Here is a 22,313-nt window from a genome sequence, read left to right on the forward strand (position 1 = left end):
CTGCTATCTGAATAGGTCTATCGGACAATTTTTCTTGGCTCACTATAACTATATATATTTTTCCAATTGGATTGATCCCCTCTCCCACACGGAACCCCACTAATCTACTGTCAGAATTGCACAAGGTGGCTAAAAACAGACCTCCATCCTATGCTAGCTTGCTACCGATGGCTCAGCTAACTGTCTGAATCGCCATTACCCCAACCAACCTCACTACTCACTGGACTATTATGATCCCTCTACTAAGCATGCCTCTCCTTAATGTCAATATGCCTTGTCCATTGCTGTTCTGGTTAGTGTTTATTGGCTTATTTCACTGTAGAGCCTCTAGCCCTGCTCACTATACCTTATCCAACCTTTCAGTTCCACCACCCACACATGCGATGACATCACCTGGTTTCAATTAGGTTTCTAGAGACAATATCTCTCTCATCATCACTCAATACCTAGGTTTACCTCCACTGTATTCACATCCTACCATACCTTTGTCTGTACATTATACCTTGAAGCTATTTTATCGCCCCCAGAAACCTCCTTTTACTCTCTGTTCCGGACGTTCTAGACGACCAATTCTCATAGCTTTTAGCCGTACCCTTATTCTACTCCTCCTCTGTTCCTCTGGTGATGTAGAGGTGAATCCAGGCCCTGCAGTGCCTAGCTCCACTCCTATTCCCCAGGCGCTCTCTTTTGATGACTTATGTAACTGTAATAGCCTTGGTTTCATGCATGTTAACATTAGAAGCCTCCTCCCTAAGTTTGTTTTATTCACTGCTTTAACACACACTGCCAACCCGGAAACCACCAAAAATTCTGAAATCTACATTCCTAACTACAACATTTTCAGACAAGATAGAACGGCCTAAGGGGGCGGTGTTGCAATCTACTGCAAAGATAGAACTCTGCAGGCTATCCTACTATCCAGGTCTGTACCAAAGCAATTTGAACTTCTACTTTTAAAAATCCACCTCGATAAAAACAAGTCTCTCACCGTTGCCGCCTGCTATAGACCACCCTCTTCCCCCATCTGTGCTCTGGACACCATATGTAAACTGATTGCCCCCCATCTATCTTCAGAGCTCGTGCTGCTAGGCGACCTAAACTGGAACATGCTTAACACCCCAGCCATCCTACTATCTAAGCTTGATGCCCTCAATCTCACACAAGTTATCAATGAACCTACCAGGTACCACCCCAAAGCGGTAAACACGGGCACCCTCATAGACATCATCCTAACCAACTTGCCCTCTAAATACACCTCTGCTGTTTTCAACCAAGATCTCAGCAATCACTGCCTCATTGCCTGCATCTGTAATGGGTCAGCGGTCAAAAGACCTCCACTCATCACTGTCAAACGCTCCCTGAAACACTTCAGCGAGCAGGCCTTTCTAACCGACCTGGCCAGGGTATCCTGGAAGGATATTGACCTCATCCCGTCAGTAGAGGATGCCTGGTTATTTTTTTAAATGCCTTCCTCATCATCTTAAATAATCATGCCCCATTCAATACATTTAAAACCAGGAACAGATATAGCCCTTGGTTTTCTCCAGACCTGACTGCCCTTAACCAACACAAAAACATCCTATGGTGTTCTGCATTAGCATCGAACAGCCCCCGTGACAACTTTTCAGGGAAGCTAGAAACCAATATACACAGGCAGTTAGAAAAGCCAAGGCTAGCTTTTTCAAGCAGAAATTTGCTTCCTGCAACACAAACTCAAAAAAGTTCTGGGACACTGTAAAGTCCATGGAGAATAAGAACACCTCCTCTCAGCTGCCAACTGCACTGAGGACAGGAAACACCGTCACCACCGATAAATCCACTATAATTGATCATTTCAATAAGCATTTTTCTACGGCCGACCTCATGCTTTTCACCTGGCTACCCCTACCCCGGTCAACAGCACTGCACCCCCCACAGCAACTCGCCCAAGTCTTCACCATTTCTCCTTCTCCAAATCCAGTCAGCTGTTGTTCTGAAAAAGCTGCAAAATCTGGACCCCTACAAATCAGCCGGGCTAGACAAGCTGGACCCTTTCTTTCTAAAATGGTCTGCCGAAATTGTTGCAACCCCTATTACTAGCCTGTTCAACCTCTCTTTCGTGTAATCTGAGATTCCCAAAGATTAGAAAGCAGCTGCGGTCACCCCCCTCTTCAAAGGGGGGGACACTCTTGACCCAAACCGCTACAGACCTATATCTATCCTACCCTGCCTTTCTAAGGTCTTCAAAAGCCAAGTCAACAAACAGATTACCGACCATTTCGAATCCCACCATACCTTCTTCACTATGCAATCTGGTTTCAGAGTTGGTCATGGGTGCACCTCAGCCACGCTCAAGGTCCTAAACGATATCTTAACCGCTATCAATAAGAAACAATACTGTGCAGCCGTATTCATTGACAATCACCACATCCTCATCGGCAGACTCGATAGCCTTGGTATCTCAAATGATTGCCTCGCCTGGTTCACCAACTACTTCTCCGATAGAGTTCAGTGTGTTAAATCGGAGGGCTTGTTGTCTGGTTCTCTGGCTGTCTCTATGGGGGTGCCACGGGGATCAATTATTGGACCGACTCTCTTCTCTGTATACATCAATGATGTCGCTCTTGCTGCTGGTGAGTCTCTGATCCACAACTATGCAGACGACACCATTCTGTATACTTCTGGCCCTTCTTTGGACACTGTGTTAACAACCCTCCAGATGAGCTTCAATGCCATACAACTCTCCTTCCGTGGCCTCCTATTGCTCCTAAATACAAGTAAAACAAAATGCATTTTCTTCAACCGATCGCTGCCTGCACCTGCCCGCCCGTCCAACATCACTACTCTGGAAGGTTCTGACTTAGAATATGTGGACAATTACAAATACCTAGGTGTCTGGTTAGACTGTAAACTCTCCTTCCAGACTCACATCAAACATCTCCAATCCAAAGTTAAATCTAGAATTGGCTTCCTATTTCGCAACAAAGCATCCTCCACTCATGCTGCCAAACATACCCTTGTAAAACTGTCCTTCCTACCGAAATAATGTCATGTTTTACTCGTACCTCAGCCAGCATTGTGAATGGTTAGGAAATATTATGTCATGTTTTACTCGTACCTCAGCCAGCATTGTGAATGGTGTCTAAATCTAATACTTACAGTGCCTTGCGAAAGTATTCGGCCCCCTTGAACTTTGCGACCTTTTGCCACATTTCAGGCTTCAAACATAAAGATATAAAACTGTATTTTTTTGTGAAGAATCAACAACAAGTGGGACACAATCATGAAGTGGAACGACATTTATTGGATATTTACTTTACTTTCAGTGCAGCAAACTCTCTCCAGAAGTTCAGTGAGGATCTCTGAATGATCCAATGTTGACCTAAATTACTAATGATGATAAATACAATCCACCTGTGTGTAATCAAGTCTCCGTATAAATGCACCTGCACTGTGATAGTCTCAGAGGTCCGTTAAAAGCGCAGAGAGCATCATGAAGAACAAGGAACACACCAGGCAGGTCCGAGATACTGTTGTGAAGGAGTTTAAAGCCGGATTTGGATACAAAAAGATTTCCCAAGCTTTAAACATCCCAATGAGCACTATGCAAGCGATAATATTGAAATGGAAGGAGTATCAGACCACTGCAAATCTACCAAGACCTGGCCGTCCCTCTAAACTTTCAGCTCATACAAGGAGAAGACTGATCAGAGATGCAGCCAAGAGGCCCATGATCACTCTGGATGAACTGCAGAGATCTACAGCTGAGGTGGGAGACTCTGTCCATAGGACAACAATCAGTCGTATATTGCACAAATCTGGCCTTTATGGAAGAGTAGCAAGAAGAAAGCCATTTCTTAAAGATATCCATAAAAAGTGTCGTTTAAAGCCACCTGGGAGACACAACAGACATGTCGAAGAAGGTGCTCTGGTCAGATGAAACCAAAATGGAACTTTTTGGCAACAATGCAAAACGTTATGTTTGGCGTAAAAGCAACACAGCTGAACACACCATCCCCACTGTCAAACATGGTGGTGGCAGCATCATGGTTTGGGCCTGCTTTTCTTCAGCAGGGACAGGGAAGATGGTTAAAATTGATGGGAAGATGGATGGAGCCAAATACAGGACCATTCTGGAAGAAAACCTGATGGAGTCTGCAAAAGACCTGAGACTGGGACGGAGATTTGTCTTCCAACAAGACAATGATCCAAAACATAAAGCAAAATCTACAATGGAATGGTTCAAAAATAAACATATGTGAATGGCCAAGTCAAAGTCCAGACCTGAATCCAATCGAGAATCTGTGGAAAGAACTGAAAACTGCTGTTCACAAATGCTCTCCATCCAACCTCACTGAGCTCGAGCTGTTTTGCAAGGAGGAATGGGAAAAAATGTCAGTCTCTCGATGTGCAAAACTGATAGAGACATACCCCAAGCGACTTACAGCTGTAATCGCAGCAAAAGGTGGCTCTACAAAGTATTAACTTAAGGGGGCTGAATAATTTTGCACGCCCAATTTTTCAGTTTTTGATTTGTTAAAAAAGTTTGAAATATCCAATAAATGTTGTTCCACTTCATGATTATGTCCCACTTGTTGTTGATTCTTCACAAAAAAATACAGTTTTATATCTTTATGTTTGAAGCCTGAAATGTGGCAAAAGGTCGCAAAGTTCAAGGGGGCCGAATATTTTCGCAAGGCACTGTAGGTGTTTTTAGTCATGCATGAAAGGTCTGGGGTGGTTCTGTGGTTATAAGTTACATTTCTGGCCATGCTGGCAGGGTCTGAATCAAACCCAATGTCCAATGGGATTGATCTGTTTGATCCAATTGTTTGTTTCAGTTTCCAGTAGTTGAATCCTTTGACAAATTGTTGATTTCAACAAATGCATTGAGTTGGTTGAAAAGTGATACTAAATTTAAAAACCATGCACTATTTTGACATAGTGGAAGATATACTGAATTGATACTGTTTTTCATACTAAGATGGACCAAGAAATGTTGCTTTTGCACATAGTTGTTCATTGGTTTAGCAAGAGTCTGTTGATTGGTCAGTCATTGGATTAATTTGTTTTACAATATGTTTACAATATCAAAACAAGCTTTATTTATACAGCACATTTCAGACATGGATGCAACAAAACGACTTCAGAGGAAAAAATGTATAAAAAACAAAGAAAATAAACAGAAATATTTACTACACAACAAACATAAGAGGATACAAAACAGAAGAATAACAACTGAAAGACTAATGAGCATCCTGAGGAAAATCCATTGATTAAAATATTAACAATTGGATGCAATATTCAACCATAACGAGATGGACAAGCCAGCACAGGTGTAACACATACTGACTAACGAGGTGACACCAATCAACGGGCTATACGTGCTAACTAGCAATACTTGCTAACGAGCTCTATGTGCTACATTCCAACCTCAAAACATAAATGGAAAAACCAAAGCCTGTAACACCTCTCCTGTCAAGACAACAAATATATCCTATATTTTTGTTGGACAAGTTTGCTCACCACCAACAGAAAATAACTTCCATTTCACATGATTCACTTTCTACAATATAAACATGGTGTCTACTGGCTTCCAACAATTAAAAGCACGTATTTCTAAATATATATTTTTCTACAATCTTGTTTTTTAAACTCACTTGCATCTAGAACTCTTCTAAAATTGTTAATACATTGATTATAGACCAAGTTATTATACTGCGTCCATGTGTATAGGCTGCAAGTAAGTTGAAATGAATATGTTTTCAAGTCATTGAAAAAACGACCTGGAAATAAATATTTTCAACTATAACCGAACGTATATTGAATGTCGGGCCTTGTCTTCTTTTCAACGTCTTTTCAATTACATTTTGCGAGATGGGATAGCCCAATGTCAAAACACAGTTTTAAAGTGTCCAAATCAATAACCAAAATGCAGAAACAGTTTGTAATATATTGAAAACCTCAACATAAAATGTGCTATTTACATTTTCTTTTGCACATCATCATCTGCTCATTTATCACTCCAGTGTTAATCTGCTAAATTGTAATTATTCGCTCCTACCTCCTCATGCCTTTGGCACACACTGTATATAGACTTTATTTTTTCTACTGTGCCATTGACTTGATTATTGTTTACTCCATGTGTAACTCTGTGTTGTTGTCTGTGTCACACTGCTTTCCTTTATCTTGGCCAGGTCGCAGTTGCAAATGAGAACTTGTTCTCAACTAGCCTACCTGGTTAAATAAAGGTTAAATAAAAAAATAAACACATCTGCCACAATAATCATAGAAGCACCATAAAAACTGCACAAGCACCAGAAACGCTGTTGTTTTGACAAGTAGCAATAAATCACCGATATCGATTAGGAGAGAAATCAGTTGTATGTGCTGTTGAAACTAACACAATTTAAAAAACACATGGAAATGGGAGATATATTTTACCTCACTGGTTAGAGGACAGCCTGAAGAAGACAGTCAGCTACATTTTGAAGTTTAACATTTTGATTCAAGAGGGTGGCAAACATGGGGTTACACAACACGTTTTGTTAAATCTCATAAATAGTACTCTCAATTCAGAGCCTGGATTTTTCCCCTGAGGCTAATATTCATATCATGCTAAAATCAAATAAGCAGGGGGCAAACACTTAGGGTTCTATATTGTGACATTCATTAAAATACTCCTTCTACAATTTAAAAAACATTCCACATTGTGACATTATTTCATTGATATCATGAAACAACTTCTTCATGCATGTATTTTCTGATGTTTGATCAGAAATCTTTTATCAGAGAATCTCTTGTCACATTGATCACAGCTATGAGATTTCTTTCCTGTGTGTGTTCTCAAATGTACTATCAGGCTGTTTGGCTGAGTAAAACTCTTCCCACATTGATTACAGCTATAAGGTTTCTCTCCCGTGTGTGTTCTCTGGTGTGTCTTCAGACTGCCAGATGTAACAAAACTTTTCCCACATTGAGGACAGTCATATGGCTTCTCTCCTGTGTGTGTTCTCTGGTGCACTATCAGGCTGCTTGACTGAGTGAAACTCTTCCCACAATGATTACAGCTATAACATTTCTCTCCTGTGTGTGTTCTCTGGTGCACTATCAGGCTGCTTGACTGAATAAAACTCTTACCACATTGATTACAGCTAAATGGTTTCTCTCCTGTGTGTATTCTTTGGTGTGATTTCAGGTTGCTTGGCTGAGTAAAACTTTTCCCACATTGATCACAGCCATAAGGTTTCTCTCCAGTGTGAATTCTCTGATGTATTTTAAGGTCTACTGAAGAGGTGAATCTCTTCCCGCAGTCAGAGCAGCAGTGAAGTTTCTCTCTAGTGTGTATTCTCAGGTGTACTTTCAGTGAATTTGATCTTAAGTAACTCTTGCCACAGTCAGAGCAGTGGTGAGATTTCTTCACTGTGGGTCTCTGCTGGTGTTTCTTGATGTGTTCTGATCTGAAGATACTTTTCTCTGCCTCGTCAGCATTATGAGGTTGTTGAGGCTCCCCAGAGGATCCACAATAATCACTTCTCTCTCCTGTGTAAACAACAAAGTCAGACAGATGGTTAAAGGCCCACAACAGCAGAAATCCACTGTTTATTTGAGTTAAAAGGTGATGCTCAGAGCCTACCCATGAAGTTGTACAACAATTGACATCTGTTAAATTATTTGACAATTAAGACAGTCAAGTGACCAAGAATAGTCATTTTGTCTTGTTTTCACATTAGTAGTAACATCGATGATTGTAGGCTAGAAATAAGTTATTCAAGTTGTTGAAAACCCAAGCACTGTGCCAGATGACTTCTGGTCTCCAATATAGGCCCCTTTCTGTGTTTGCTAAAATTGCGGCATGAGGGCAAAGCACACGCAATTTGGTTGCAGAAACTCCTCCCTGCTAATGAGGAAACCACTAGTTATGGATGTAGTATATCTGCCTGGAGCAAAAATGGTGAGCAAAGATTATAGTTTTTCACAATGTATTCTGAATATTACAGCGCAAGATCAGGTGTGCTACTCAAGAAAACTCACATTAAGCTCTGGTGTCTATTCACTAATTTACCACCATGGGAGAAAACTCAGGGGAGTTCTCATAGGCTGACAGAAAAAATAGCATCCATTTCCAGGTTGCTTATGAGTGCATTTCACATTACTTTTGGATTATCCTGCGTAATATGTTTGTGTTATTACACTTCAACCAGTAAAATGCTCTTTGGCTAGCTGTTCCATCAGCCTGACAATGAAGGTTTGTACACTAAGTGCTTGCCAAATTGGCCCATAACTTCACCTAACAATAACATAGACCTACTGTAGGACCCATAACTTCACCTAACAATAACATAGACCTACTGTAGGACCCATGGCTTCACCTAACAACAACATAGACCTAGGACTATAATAATTAAATATTTTGTCATGACATTTCATAACCTGATCACCAGTTAATTTTGTCAATAATCCCACTAGGCTACTCTGTAATATGTTGTCATTCTAAATGTCCTGAATAAGAAAATAGCTCTGTGTGTTGTACAATAGACTATCCATCAAGGAACAGTTCTCTACACATTATGAGCAAAGTATCTCTGTGTGCAAACAGACTAACGAGACCCTACAGTAAATCAAGCAGACAATAACATTATAAACATCAATTTGTTAGGGATGTTGAATCCAACGTGGAGCACGGCATAACTGTCTTTACCAGATGAATGAATGAAGAAGCACTTTGGTTGTTGTTGCATGTCGTGATGTTTGTCATTTGACTGGAATTCAGAAAATTATTTCCTGGATCAGCTCAGGATAGTTGAACACGTGACTGTAACTTAAAAGCTACAGTATTAAGAATGATGTGTAATTATTGAAGAACCGCGTTAATGACAGTATCCATTTGGGTGTTTCTATAAAGTTAAGGTGACTCTCGGTTAGAACCATTGGATTTAGGAAACTCTGAAATTATTTATAATTGCTGTGCCCATGAAAACTGTTTTCCCAGTGTAACATAAGGAGACACTAAATGTGATGTAGTTAGAGTGCATTTCAGAGATCTGAATACAAAAAAACTGTCCGACAGCTAGATCCCGTATTTAAGTTGAAGTTCATCATATGACAAGCTTAACATTATGACTATAACTACTGTTCCCTGAAGGAAGGAAACTAGGTACAACGTAACATTAACTTCTTCGATATAGGGGGCGCTCTTTAAATTTTTGGATGAAAAACGTTCCCGTTTTAAACAAGATATTTTGTCACGAAAAGATGCTTGACTATGCATATAATTGACAGCTTTGGAAAGAAAACACTCTGACATTTCCAAAACTGCAAAGATATTGTCTGTGAGTGCCACAGAACTGATGTTACAGGCAAAAACCAGATACAATTCCAACCAGGAAGTGCCCCATTTTTTGAAAGCCCTGCATGCCAATGACTCCTTATATGGCTGTGGAGGAGCTAGCAGTCAGCTTACGTTTTCCACGGTTTCCCCAAGGTGTCTGCAGCATTGTGACGTATTTGTAGGCATATCATTGGAAGATTGACCATAAGAGACTACATCTACCAGGTGGTCGCTTGGTGTCCTCCGTCGCAATTATTGCGTAATCTCCAGCTGCAGTATTTTTCCGTTTGCCTTTGATGAGAAACCAACTGTCAGGAATGATTTTTCATCGAATAGAATTGTGAAAAACACCTTGAGGATTGATTCTAAACAACGTTTGCCATGTTTCTATCGATATTATGAAGCTAATTTGGAAAAAAGTTTGCCGTTGTGTTGACTGCATTTTCGTTTTTTTTTCTTAGCCAAACGTGATGAACAAAACGGAGCTTATTCTCTTACACAAATAATCTTTTTGGAAAAAATGAACATTTGCTATCTAACTGAGAGTCTCGTCATTGAAAACATCCGAAGTTCTTCAAAGGTAAATTATTTTATTTGAATGCTTTTCTTGTTTTTGTGAAAATGTTGCCTGCTGAATGCTAGGCTTAATGCTATGCTAGGCTATCAATACTCTTACACATATGCTTGTGTAGCTTTGGTTAAAGCATATTTTGAAAATCTGAGATGACAGTGTTGTTAACAAAAGGCTAAGCTTGTGTTTCAATATATTTATTTCATTTGCGATTTTCATGAATAGGAAACGTTGCGTTATGGTAATGAGCTTGAGGCTATGATTACGCTCCCGGATACGCGATTGCTCGACGCTAGAGGTTAAATCCACACCTCGGTGGAAGCCTCGCCTTCCACAGGTGATGAGTGTGAGGCTCAGATTCATTCATTCAATTTAATACCGCTGTTCACCAACCCAGGAAGGGGAGGGGCCAAACAGGTGTTGTATTTTAATGTATGTTTGAGAAGAGTTTAAAACACAGGTTTCAAAACAATTCATGAATGTAATTAAATCTCGGTATGTTTAGCCTTTAATGTAATGGCATGAAAATAAATTGGCTGAATATTATACAATGACTTACCAACAGCTCTAACAATTTGACCTCCACAGGAAATCACTGGCAATTCTAGAATATACTATATAGCCTAGAAACCTGGTTAAAGTGTCATTATGACATCACGGGTGAATTCTAGAATATACTGCATATCCTAGAAACCTGGTTAAACTATCATTATGACATCATGGATGAATTCTCGAATATACTATATATCCTAGAAACCTGGTTAAACTATCATTATGACCTCATGGATGAATTCTAAAATATACTATATATCCTAGAAACCTGGTTAAACTATCATTATGACATCATAGATTAATTCTAGAATATACTATATAGCCTAGAAACCTGGTTAAACTATAATTATGACATTATGGATGAATTCTAGAATATACTATATAGCCTAGAAACCTGGTTAAACTATAATTATGACATTATGGATGAATTCTAGAATATACTATATAGCCTAGAAACCTGGTTAAACTATCATTATGACCTCATGGATGAATTCTAGAATATACTATATAGCCTAGAAACCTGGTTAAACTATCATTATGATCTCATGGATAACCAGCCCTTGTATTCATAGTGTAGTGAATTCAGGGGGTAGCCCTGAGCTTAACTCAAACCTGGGTCCATTGACTGTCAAGCCAACACCTTATAACTTTTACACCAAGATGTCTGAACTTCTTGACGAGGTCGCTAGGTGTTGGGTTATGGTTGCTACAATAGCTTTCTCTTTGAATTTGAGAGGGTTACATTTCTCCAGCCCCATCCCTCAGATGTTTACCAAACTCAGCTGTTTATCAAACCAAGTCTCTGGGCAGCCATTTTGTTGCTGTTAAAAAAAAAAAACACACCAATCAACCAATCTGTTTTGGTAATAAGATGATGATGGGGTTGGAGAAATGTAACTACTTTCAAATTCATAAACAGACCTATGGATGCAAGGACTGACCATCCATGATATCATCATAGTTTTAACCATGTTTTGAGGCTATACAGTGTTGATTTACATTGGAGTAAAAAAAGCTTATTTGGGGTTGTGATGGGGTACAACAGTTGAACTAAGCTCATGAGGCATGTGTTATATTCTTCAAGAATCAATGGCTATATATAAATAATTTAAAAGTCCAAAAATGGATGTAGCAATTGCATATTTCTGCTTTAACACCAAATAACAGTTAAACGGCAGAGTTTGTGCCTCTGTTTTTAAGACAGTACTTACTAGTGTTAATCAGGGAACGGTTTCTCAAAAGCATCTTACGGCTAAGTTCACCGTTAGAACCATTGGATGCTTTAAGATGCGTTTGGGAAACCGGGCCCAGATGTCCAGTTTCCTCCTCTTCTTTGGATGTGACAGTCATCTCCTCCTCCTCTTTCACTCCAAAAACTGCATCATCCTCTTTCTCTTCTTTTACTGTAACATCCTCCTCCTCTTTCACTCTGAACACGTCTTCCTCTTCTTTCACTCTAACGTTTTGCTCTTCTTCTTTCACGGAAACAGCCTCACCATCTACTTGTTTTTGTATTGAAACAGCCTCCTCTTCCTCCTCCTCTTTCACCAGAGCTTCTTTCTCCGTCCAGCAGACAGCCTCTTCTTTATCAGGAGAGTAGCTTAGTGAACTCATGGTCGGAGATGTTCGCTAGCTAGGCTAATGCTAACGAAACCAGCCCGCTAACTGACTAATAACAACAACACCGTAAATATGAAATTACATCGGATAACTAACTAGACGAAAAAAGTGGGTTAAAATGCAGTGGGTAATATACACTAAAGCGTCTAAAGAGCTTTATTGATTCGGCTATTTTGTCTAGCAAGCTACCGAGGTGTCTGACTAACTGTTGCTGCTGATGAAAGAAGCGTTCCGTCCAGTAGATTATACGTCACACTAACAGCTTTGCCTTAAAGTCGCACATCGTCATCTACTGACTGGAGTGGGTAACGCATTTGAGTAAAATGTAAACGTTATCTTCAGACAGGTAAAGTGTAGGAAGCATTAGTTTTTACTCACCAGTGTAACAACACAGTGTGGTTAAAGACTTAGTAAGCTAGTTGTAGTCACAATCTGTTTACCTATAAGTATAAACAGTTATGTTTTTGCGTCATTACATATGCATTAATTTATTTTGGGAAACTTCTGAACTACCCATAATGCAATATTACTCAAGTCGTATGAAGTATCTGCTCTGTGCTACCGAGTTTGTATGCCAGTTTAACGGTGTAATTACGTTGTTAAATTCCTGCATAAAATGGGTATTATTCCACCTCCAGGTCTATTATTAAAATCAAAGTTTATTTGTCAGGTGCGCCGAATACAACAGGTGTAGTAGACCTTACAGTGAAATGCTTACTTACAGGCCCTAACCAACAGTGCAATTTTTTAAGTGAAAAATCTGTATTAGGTGAACAATAGATATGTAAAGAAATAAAAACAACAGTTAAAAGACATTGAAAAATAACAGTAGGGACGCTATTACATTGCGTTAACAATGGAGGATTGGTTGATTTCCAGTTTTTAGTATTTAAGATGATGAGGAGAAAAGTATCATCCAACTCTGGGGTATTAATGAGAGGTTTCGTCCAAACATTGGCTATCTCACTGCACCCTCATATTCCATGTCTTGAAATATGCACAGACATTGTACTTCTTCTGACAGCCAACTTTCTAACTCCGCCATTAACTTTATGACATCATAACATTCCCAGAAGGCATGGACTATTGAGTCAATGTTAGTTTTACACTGAAGACATGACTGCGGTGTTGCTGTAGAATTGTATAATAAGGAACTATCATTTGTCCCAACATCACAGGCCACAGACTTTGATACAGTTCAAGACTTCCAAAAGTTTTTCCGCAGTTTGAGATTGTCTGAGTTTTTAAAATGTGTTAATATTGAATGTTGATATTTATGTTATATTTTTGTACCTCCTGTTTCAGGAAGTGATGTCACTGTCCCTATATATACAGTGCATTTGGAAAGTATTCAGACCCCTTCCTTTTTACACATTTTGTTATGTTACAGCCTTATTCTAAAATTGATTAAATATATTTTTTCCCTCATCAATCTACACACAATACCCCATGATGACAAAGCAAAAAGTGTTTTTATACATTTCTGGCAGAATTTTCATGTCTCTTCAAAGTTGTTCGATCAGGTTCAAGTCTGGACTCTGGCTGGGCCACTCAACGACATTCAGAGACTTGTCCCGAAGCCACCTTTGCCTCGTCTTGGCTGTGTGCTTAGGGTTGTTGTCCTGTTGGAAGGTGAACCATCAGCCTAGTCTGAGGTCCTGAGCACTCTGGAGCAGGTTTTCATCAATGATCTCTCTGTACCTTGCTCTGTCCATCTTTCCCTCGATCCCGACCAGTCTCCCAGTCCCTGACACTGAAATACATCCCCACAGCATGATGCTGCCACCACCATGCTTCACCGTAGGTGTAACCGATGTGAAATGGCTAGCTAGTTAGCGGTGGTGCGCGCTAATAGCATTTCAATTGGTGACGTCGCTTGCTCTAAGACCTTGAAGTAGTTGTTCCCCTTGCTCTGCAAGGGCCGTGGCTTTTGTGGCGTGATGGGTAACAATGCTTTGTGGGTGTCAGTTGTTGATGTGTGCAGAGGATCCCTGTTTCGAGCCCAGATAAGGGCGAGGAGAGGGAAGGAAAGCAAAACTGTTACATAGGGATGGTGCCACGTTTCCTCCAGATGTGACGCTTGGCATGCAGGCCAAAGAGTTTAATGCTGGTTTCATCAGACCAGATAATCTTGTTTCTCATGTACTGAGAGTCCTTTAAGTGCCTTTTGGCAAACTCTAAGCAAACTCCAAGTGGGCTGTCATGTGCCTTTTACTGAGGAGTTGCTTCCGTTTGGCCACTCTACCATAAAGTCCTGATTGGTGGAGTGCGGCAGAGATGGTTGTCCTTCTGGAAGGTTCTCCCATCTCCACAGAGGACATCTGGAGCTCTGTCATAGTGTCAGAGTCATCTGACCCTTACCAAGGCCCTTCTCCCCCAATCACTCTAGGTAGAGTCTTGGTGGTTCCAAACACTGTGGCACTGGGTTCTTGGGGACTTTCAATGCTACAGAAATGTTTTGGTACCCATCCCCAGATCTGTGCTTTGACACAATCCTGTCTCGAAGCTCTACAGACAATTACTTCGACCTCATGGCTTGGTTTTTGCTCTGACATGCACTGTCAACTGTGGGACCTTATAAAGACAGGTGTGTGCATTTCCAAATCATGTCCAATCAATTTAATTTACAACATGTGGACTCCATCAAGTTGTAGAAACATCTCAAGGATGATCAACAGAAACATGATAAACCTGAGCTCAATTTCGAGTCTAAATAATTATATAAATAAGGTATCTGTTTTTTATTTTGAATACATTTGCAAAAATTTATAAAAACCTGTTTTCACTTTGTCATTATGGGGTATTGTGTGTAGATTAATGAGGAACATGTTTTATTTAATCAATTTTAGAATAAGGCTGTAACATAACAATGTAACTAAGACTTTACGTAGGCTATATTCTCATTCTCAGACGTCCTTATTGGATAACAGGAGCACATTTGGTGTTTGTGTGTCGACACCCTTTACACATGTACTGCACTTGAATTATCCCTCTACACATGTACTGCACTGGAATTATCCCTCTACACCCTTTACACATGTACTGTACTGGAATTATCCCTCTACACATGTACTGCAATGGAATTATCCCTCTACACCCTTTACACATGTACTGTACTGGAATTATCCCTCTACACCCTTTACACATGTACTGTACTGGAATTATCCCTCTACACATGTAGTGTACTGGAATTATCCCTCTACACCCTTTACACATGTAGTGTACTGGAATTATCCCTCTACACATGTACTGCAATGGAATTATCCCTCTACACCCTTTACACATGTACTGTACTGGAATTATCCCTCTACACCCTTTACACATGTACTGGACTGGAATTATCCCTCTACACCCTTTACACATGTACTGGACTGGAATTATCCCTCTACACAACCTCTCACAACTCATGTTATTCTGGTTAAACAATGAGAGACTATTTGATTATGGACTAACAGTCTAACAGTTTGCAGGGCACAACTCATGTTATTCTGGTTAAACAGTGAGAGACTAGTTGAAAAAGGAGTGGGGATTTTTTTACAATTAGGAAATAATATTTCATGTTTTACTCGTACCTCAGCCAGCATTGTGAATGGTTAGGAAATAATATGTCATGTTTTACTCGTACCTTAGCCAGCATTGTGAATGGTTAGGAAATAATATGTCATGTTTTATTCGTACCTCAGCCAGCATTGTGAATGGTTAGGAAAAAATATGTAATGTTTTATTCGTATCTCAGCCAGCATTGTGAATGGTTAGGAAAAAATATGTAATGTTTTACTCGTACCTCAGCCAGTATTGTGAATGGTTAGGAAATAATATGTCATGTTTAACTCATACCTCAGCCAGCATTGTGAATGGTGTCTGATGCAGTGACATACTAGACCATGGCAGTAAATCTAATACTTAGTTGTTTTTAGTCAGGCATGAAAGGTCTGTGGTGGTTCTGTGGTTATAAGATACATCTCTGGCCATGCTGGCAGGGTCTGAATCAAACCCAATGTCCAGTGGGATTGGTCTGTTTGATCCAATCGTTTGTTTCAGTTTTCAGTAGTTGAATCCTTTGACGTATTGTTGATTTCAACATTCTTCATTTTCAACAAATGCACTGGGTTGGTTGAAAAGTGATACTAAACTTACATACCATGCACTATATTGACAGTGGAAGAATATTTATTTATTTATATATATATATATATATATATATATACGTTTTTATTATGTACAATGCCATTCATACAAAACAAAACCATAAATTATCCAAACAAACTCAAATATAGGCATTTTTAAATACAAAACTAAACAAAAACCCAATAACAAAAATCTCAGGGAGCATCTTCCCTCCCCTTCATGCCTTCAAACTACATCTCTAAAGCCCTACCTTCCCCTATCTCCCGTCCCAAATCTACCCCTTAAATCATCTAAATTAACCCCAGCCCTAAATCTCCCTTCCCCCTCTCCCTGGCAGCATGCTGCCCCCACCTCCTCTCCTCCCATCTTCATCCTCCCCTTCAAATTTCCTTCCAACCTCCTTACTATCCCCTCCAGCCCCCAATCTCTTCCTGTCTTTACCATGTCCTGCCTGGCTTCCCACAGCCCCCGTTTAAAGAGGCTTATGAGAAGCCAGAGCAGAAACCTGTCCCTGACCGTCCCCCTCACTCTCCCTACAACTCTCTCTACCCTAGCCCAAGTTAAAACAAAAATACCCTTTCACCCAACTAACAACAGCCGTGCCCATACTACTCTGGCAAAGGCACAGTCCCAAAAGGTGTCTCCTCCCCGCCACAAGATGGCCTTGGACAGGTGGGGGATCCCGCCAAGCTATGCCTGTACATGATGGAACGTACCGGCAAGCACTTGTAGACGACTCAACCAATTCAGGTCCTTGAGCCTGTTGTCCAGACCCTGCGCCTGCACTCCCTCCCAGACCACTGCCGGGATACCCACGACAGGCGCCGGACACCCTCCCTGTCTGACCTTCTTGTACAGGTGTCTGTGGTCTAAACCTACTCTGGCAACTTCAACCTCAGGGTGAGCACACAGCCACTTGGCGCATGAACAAAGTGCCACGGCAGCTGTTCTGTCTGAGGACTCCATCCGAGGACCCGTGTTAGACCACACCATTACGCTTCTCGTCTGATATGAGTAGAACATCCGCAGGAAGTAACCAGACGGGTGTACTACCTGCTGAGCAATCTCAGCTAACAAAAAGGAAACAAAAATTGTGTACAGCTTGAGGGGGAGATGTGGTACGCCCCTTCCTTCCTCCCCCATGGAACAGAGCATGCGTTCCCTGGCGACACACTCGTACCTGCCACCCCACATGAACTGGAACACCAACCTAACTAGAATCCTCCTCAGACAAGCAGGCAACGGTTAGACGTATGCCAGATACAAAAGAGACAGAAATACATCCACCTTGAGGACCAGGACGTATAAAAGACAACGGCCCTCCACATCGCCAGCTTATTCCATACCACTTCGATGCCCATGTTCCAGTAACAGCGTCGCTGAGCTGGAGGTCCCAAAATGGACTCAGAGAATCCTCAGGGCCCCATTACAGAGAGAGAACCCCCCGGGCACATCCGTCCTACCACGCCATCTTCACAAAAACTTCACAGAAGACTTAGCGTGGTTAAGCACAGCTCCACAATGCTCGGGTGAAGTACCCAAAAATGGCAAGAGACCTTGTCAGGCACGAGTCCTTGCAAAGGAGCAAGGAGATGTCATCTGCATACTGCGTCAACTTAATGCAACAAGTCTTGTTGTGTTCTAAAAACCCACTATGCGCACGCTCCAGGAAAGCTCGAGCCTTCCGCTCCTGCAGCTCCCTGAGTTGTGCCTTCAGGGCTGTGGATCTCTCCCAGTCAACCGACCAGCCGAGGTTGTCTGCCTCGTACTTGAGTTCGAGCAACCTTTGGATATGATCCACTTTCCTCCTTTCCTCCCTTTTTCTCCTCCTACAATATCCTATAATAAAGACTTTAATCCTTACCTTAACTAAATCCCACCCCCTCACACATGGACCGGAGGCCTTCAATCCCCCAAAACAAACCAGTAAATGCTTCAATGAAAGCTTGCTCATCCAGAACATCCCGATCTAATTTCCAGTACCACCTATCCAAAGAGGCAGACTGGTGACCTCACCTGCAGGAGCACCCCGTCGTGATTCAAAAGGAAAACAGGCAACACCTGCCTAGACAACTAACCCAAGGACCTAGACAGAAAAATATAGTCAAGCCTCCTCGCAACCCCCCTGGAGTTGCGCCAAGTGGAACCAGCCATTGTCGGAGTAGTGTGCAGGCCTCCATCAACCAGACCATGGCAAGCCATTAGCCCACTGCTATCCCCCTACCCCTAAATCTATATTAAAATCCCCCCTATCACCACTTGCCTTTTTGTGGCGCACAGGGGCGCCATACAGTCCACCATCTCCTTCCTGTCTGCCACCACCTGTGGCCCGTACACCCCCACTAATCTGCAATCCCTTAAGGTGACATCCACCCCCAAAACCCTCCCCTGCATAACCACAAATGAACTCTCAACCTTTACCTCCCTGTGCCCACACAGAATCCCTACCCCTGATGAGTGCACCCCCCTATACCCCAAACCGACTCCCCCTTGTCCCACTCCCTCCTAAATCTATTAACATCCTCTCCATCCCTCAGGTGAACCCCCTTTAAAAAACAAAAGTCAAAACCCACACCCTCTAAATAACTAATAACCGCTCTCCTCTTAACAAAATCCTTTAAAGGCTTACATTTAAACTAACAACAGTTATAGTAGGCTCCATTAAAACATTATAAAATCAAATCAAAAGCAACTATCATGCAACTAAACCCCCCCACCCCAAAAAATCAGGAGTCTCACCCGATGCTCCCTTGCTCCATCTCCACCGGTAGGGACGCCGTCTCTCCTCCCAACGTCTCCCCATCTCACCAACCCAGGATGCAGGAATGGTGTTTGGCTCCTGAATGCCCTGCATCCTGGGTTGACCACCAAACTCCTCCACTTTCCCCTTCCTCTTCCCTCTCTTCTTTGGCGATGGCGGTAACAGGGAGACACCACCCCCCCACCCCGCAAGCTCCTCCACTATTCCCCCATCTCTTCCACGAGGACGCTCAACATTCTGCTGTCCCCCCACTCCCTCTTCCCCTCCTCCACTGGTCCTGCCACCGACTCCTTCTCCACCACCTCTCCCTCCATTGCTGCTCTCTCTGGCTCCTCCACTCCCTTGCTTCCTTCCGCCTCTTTTCCCTCCTCTCCTCCCAGTTCTGCTGCTCCCGTGCCTTCTCTGTCCCACTCTCCTCCTGCTGCCGCTCTTTGCTCCTCCTCCTTCCGTGAGGCCATCCCCTCTGGGCCTGTGCTCGATTCTTGGTCTGGACCTCCTCCCCTTCCTCTTCTTCCCGCATCCCCTCTCCTGCCCCCTCCCAGCCGCAGACACACATGACCTCTGACGAGCCGGGCATTCCTGCCACAGTTGTGCTGACGAGCCCCACCTGTGGCACGCCTTGAGCTCGTCACAGTCCTTCGCCTCGTGCTCCCCAGATCCACAATATCTGCACTTTCTTGTGCTGCACGGGGCTAGGATGTGGCCATAGGCCATACAACGTCTGCAAAACGGGGGCTGACGTGCATAAAACAATGTCCCCCTGTCAGCCCCCAGGGAGAACATAGCTGGAGAATGAAGATAGCTGCCCAGTCCCTTTGGGTCCTCCCTGAGGAGGGCCTGGAAGTCTCTCCTCCCGTTCCAAAAACCCAGGGAGTCCTTGAGGTGCCTTGCTGAGGAGATGTCATCCATGTATCTCCCCAGAAAGGCCCTCACCTCCTCGTCCTTGACATACAGGTTATAAATGTTCACAGTTACAATGCTGAAATAGTTTTTGTTGTTTTTTGCCATACTGGTTACCTCGTAGCGACACATCTGCCTCTCACCTCCCACTTCTCTCACCTTTTTCAGGATCTCGTCGTGTTTTTCTTCTGTGTGTAAAGCCACATCATAAGTTCCCACCAACGGGTAACCTTCCATGTCAGTTTAAGGATCCACATTAAGATAGTCCTTCCAAAAGTTTCACGTCCGAATGGCTCCATCTCCTTGTCCTTCCACGCAAAGCGAACCATATTCGCCAGCCCGATCCCAGGGACCGACCTATTTGAAGAAATTTGGGCAATCTCCTCTCCCGCTCTCTTCCAAAAAAGGAAAAACTGAAAAGAAAAGCAAAAATGGCTGAGAATCGTTACCCCCCCCCAAAAAAACTGTTTTACTACACTCCGGCCTTCGACTTTCAGCTAAGAGGTTACGGTACCTCAGTACTCAACTTGAACTTAGCCACACAGGAGAGAAGCCTTATAGCTGTGATCAATGTGACAAGAGATACTCTCATTCAAGTGGTCTGATTAAACATCAAAAAATACATGCAGGAGATACACAGATTGTAGAATGATCTCCAACACCAGACCTGGGTAGTAGAACACAGAGTGTGGAATGATCTCCAACACCAGACCTGGGTAGTAGAACACAGAGTGTGGAATGATCTCCAACACCAGACCTATATTCATGAAATTACATTTTATTTGTCACATACACTGATGTTATTGCGGGTGTAGCAAAATGCTTGTGTTTCTAGCTCCAACAGTCCAGTAATATCTAACAAGTAACATCTAACAATACACACAATCGAAAGGAATGGAATTAAGAATATATAAATATTTGGCAGAGCAATGTCAGAGCGGCATAGACTAAGATACAGTAGAATAGAATACAGTATATACATATGAGATGAGTAATGCATAGACTAAGATACAGTAGAATAGGATAGAATACAGTATGTACATATGAGATGAGTAACGCATAGACTAAGATACAGTAGAATAGTATAGAACCTAGTCTGTTCATTATATACATCTACATTATGTATTGTTACACCATGTAGGAGCAGTATAGACCTAGTCTGTTCAGTATATACATCTATATGATGTATTGTTACACAAAAAAAGGAAAATTACATTATTTTATACTGATACAATTGTGCAGAGAAAGAGATATAGTTTAACATGTAATTCTCAAAAGGTAGGGGTCTGAATTATTGCCACCCATGTTTTCAATACTCCAGCAATAAATTAATAAAAAATCCTACAATGTGATTTTCTGGATTTTTTTTCTCATTTTGTCTGTCATAGTTGAAGTGTACCTATGATGAAAATTACAGGTTTAAGTAGGAGAACTTGCACAATTGGTGGCTAACTAAATACTTTTTTGCCCCACTGTATATATATATATTTATATTTCATAAAACGGCATTAGCACTTACCCGTCCAGAAGTACGTCCTGTCCTTAACAGAAACAGCTCCTCAGTTCCTGTTTGAATCATAACACTCAAAGATTCCTCAAACAAGAAATCTGTCTCACTTTCACTTTTTCACTTTCACTTTAGACTTTGACTTCGCTCTTCCTGATTTATTCGCCATGATATCTTCAATGAAATTGTTGAAAATGCAACTTTCCAAAATACAGCTGCGCGTAACAAGCCTCACAGCAACTCCTCTGATCGTCAAGGCGAGAATGCGATATCAAACAAGGAATGGTGCTCCAACCCAAAACCATTACATACTGGCGTTTACCTCAGCTCATTGGCTATCTACCCAGTTAGATTTCAAGAAGATCAGTGGCCATTGGGCCGAAATACAGTCCATCAACGAAGCTTCGCTAAAATGATTTGTGCACCAGGTAGTCATTGCTCATTGTCTTCAAATCAGTTCACATCGGTCAATACTCCCCGCAAAAAAAACAATGAAGTTTGGCTGTGTTGCAAACATCCAGAGGAATGCACTGAAACCAACCATGACTAGATAAATTATGGTTTACCGTGTGTAATTATGTCGAATGCTCCGTAAAAAATTGATAGAGATTGAATTCATGGCACAAACAGGTTACAAATGTTTCGATTTAAGCCATACAAATGGATTTTATCAAAGAAAACGGCACTTCATTTGATCACTGGGACCCTCAGGAAGAGAAATAAGAGAAAGATGTCAGAATGTAAGTCATAATTTTACCTTCAGATGTGAATGTGTAAAAACTGTCATGGCGGAAAATGTTTCTGTTGTTGATTGCTCTTCTCAAACAAAAGCATGGTATTTGTTCTCTGTAATGGCTATTTTAAATTGGAAAACGTAGTTTGATTACCAAGATTCCAATCTTTTGAAGGGTGTAAGACACTTGCATTTTCAAGAATGTTTAATGTTACGACGTATTTTTAGTTG

At 41.6% G+C, this 22,313-nt stretch overlaps 1 protein-coding gene and 1 long non-coding RNA gene across 2 annotated transcripts in view; one reads left to right on the top strand and one right to left on the bottom strand.

The window, feature by feature from the left end:
* LOC149980890 (uncharacterized) overlaps positions 1 to 22,313 on the top strand; it is a 238,439-nt gene that overhangs the window by 170,174 nt on the left and 45,952 nt on the right. The window lies entirely within an intron of this gene.
* On the bottom strand, positions 5,061 to 12,310 carry LOC110531916 (uncharacterized). Its single transcript, XM_021615393.3, has 2 exons — positions 11,645 to 12,310; positions 5,061 to 7,521 (listed from the first exon to the last, which is right to left on the bottom strand). Exons 1-2 carry the CDS (start codon positions 12,045 to 12,047, stop codon positions 6,728 to 6,730), a joined length of 1,197 nt encoding a protein of 398 aa, XP_021471068.2. The 5' UTR covers positions 12,048 to 12,310; the 3' UTR covers positions 5,061 to 6,727.

This window comes from Oncorhynchus mykiss, chromosome 9, assembly GCF_057628025.1.
Source record: "Oncorhynchus mykiss isolate SJ-2025 chromosome 9, ASM5762802v1, whole genome shotgun sequence".
Classification (NCBI taxonomy): Eukaryota; Metazoa; Chordata; class Actinopteri; order Salmoniformes; family Salmonidae; genus Oncorhynchus; species Oncorhynchus mykiss.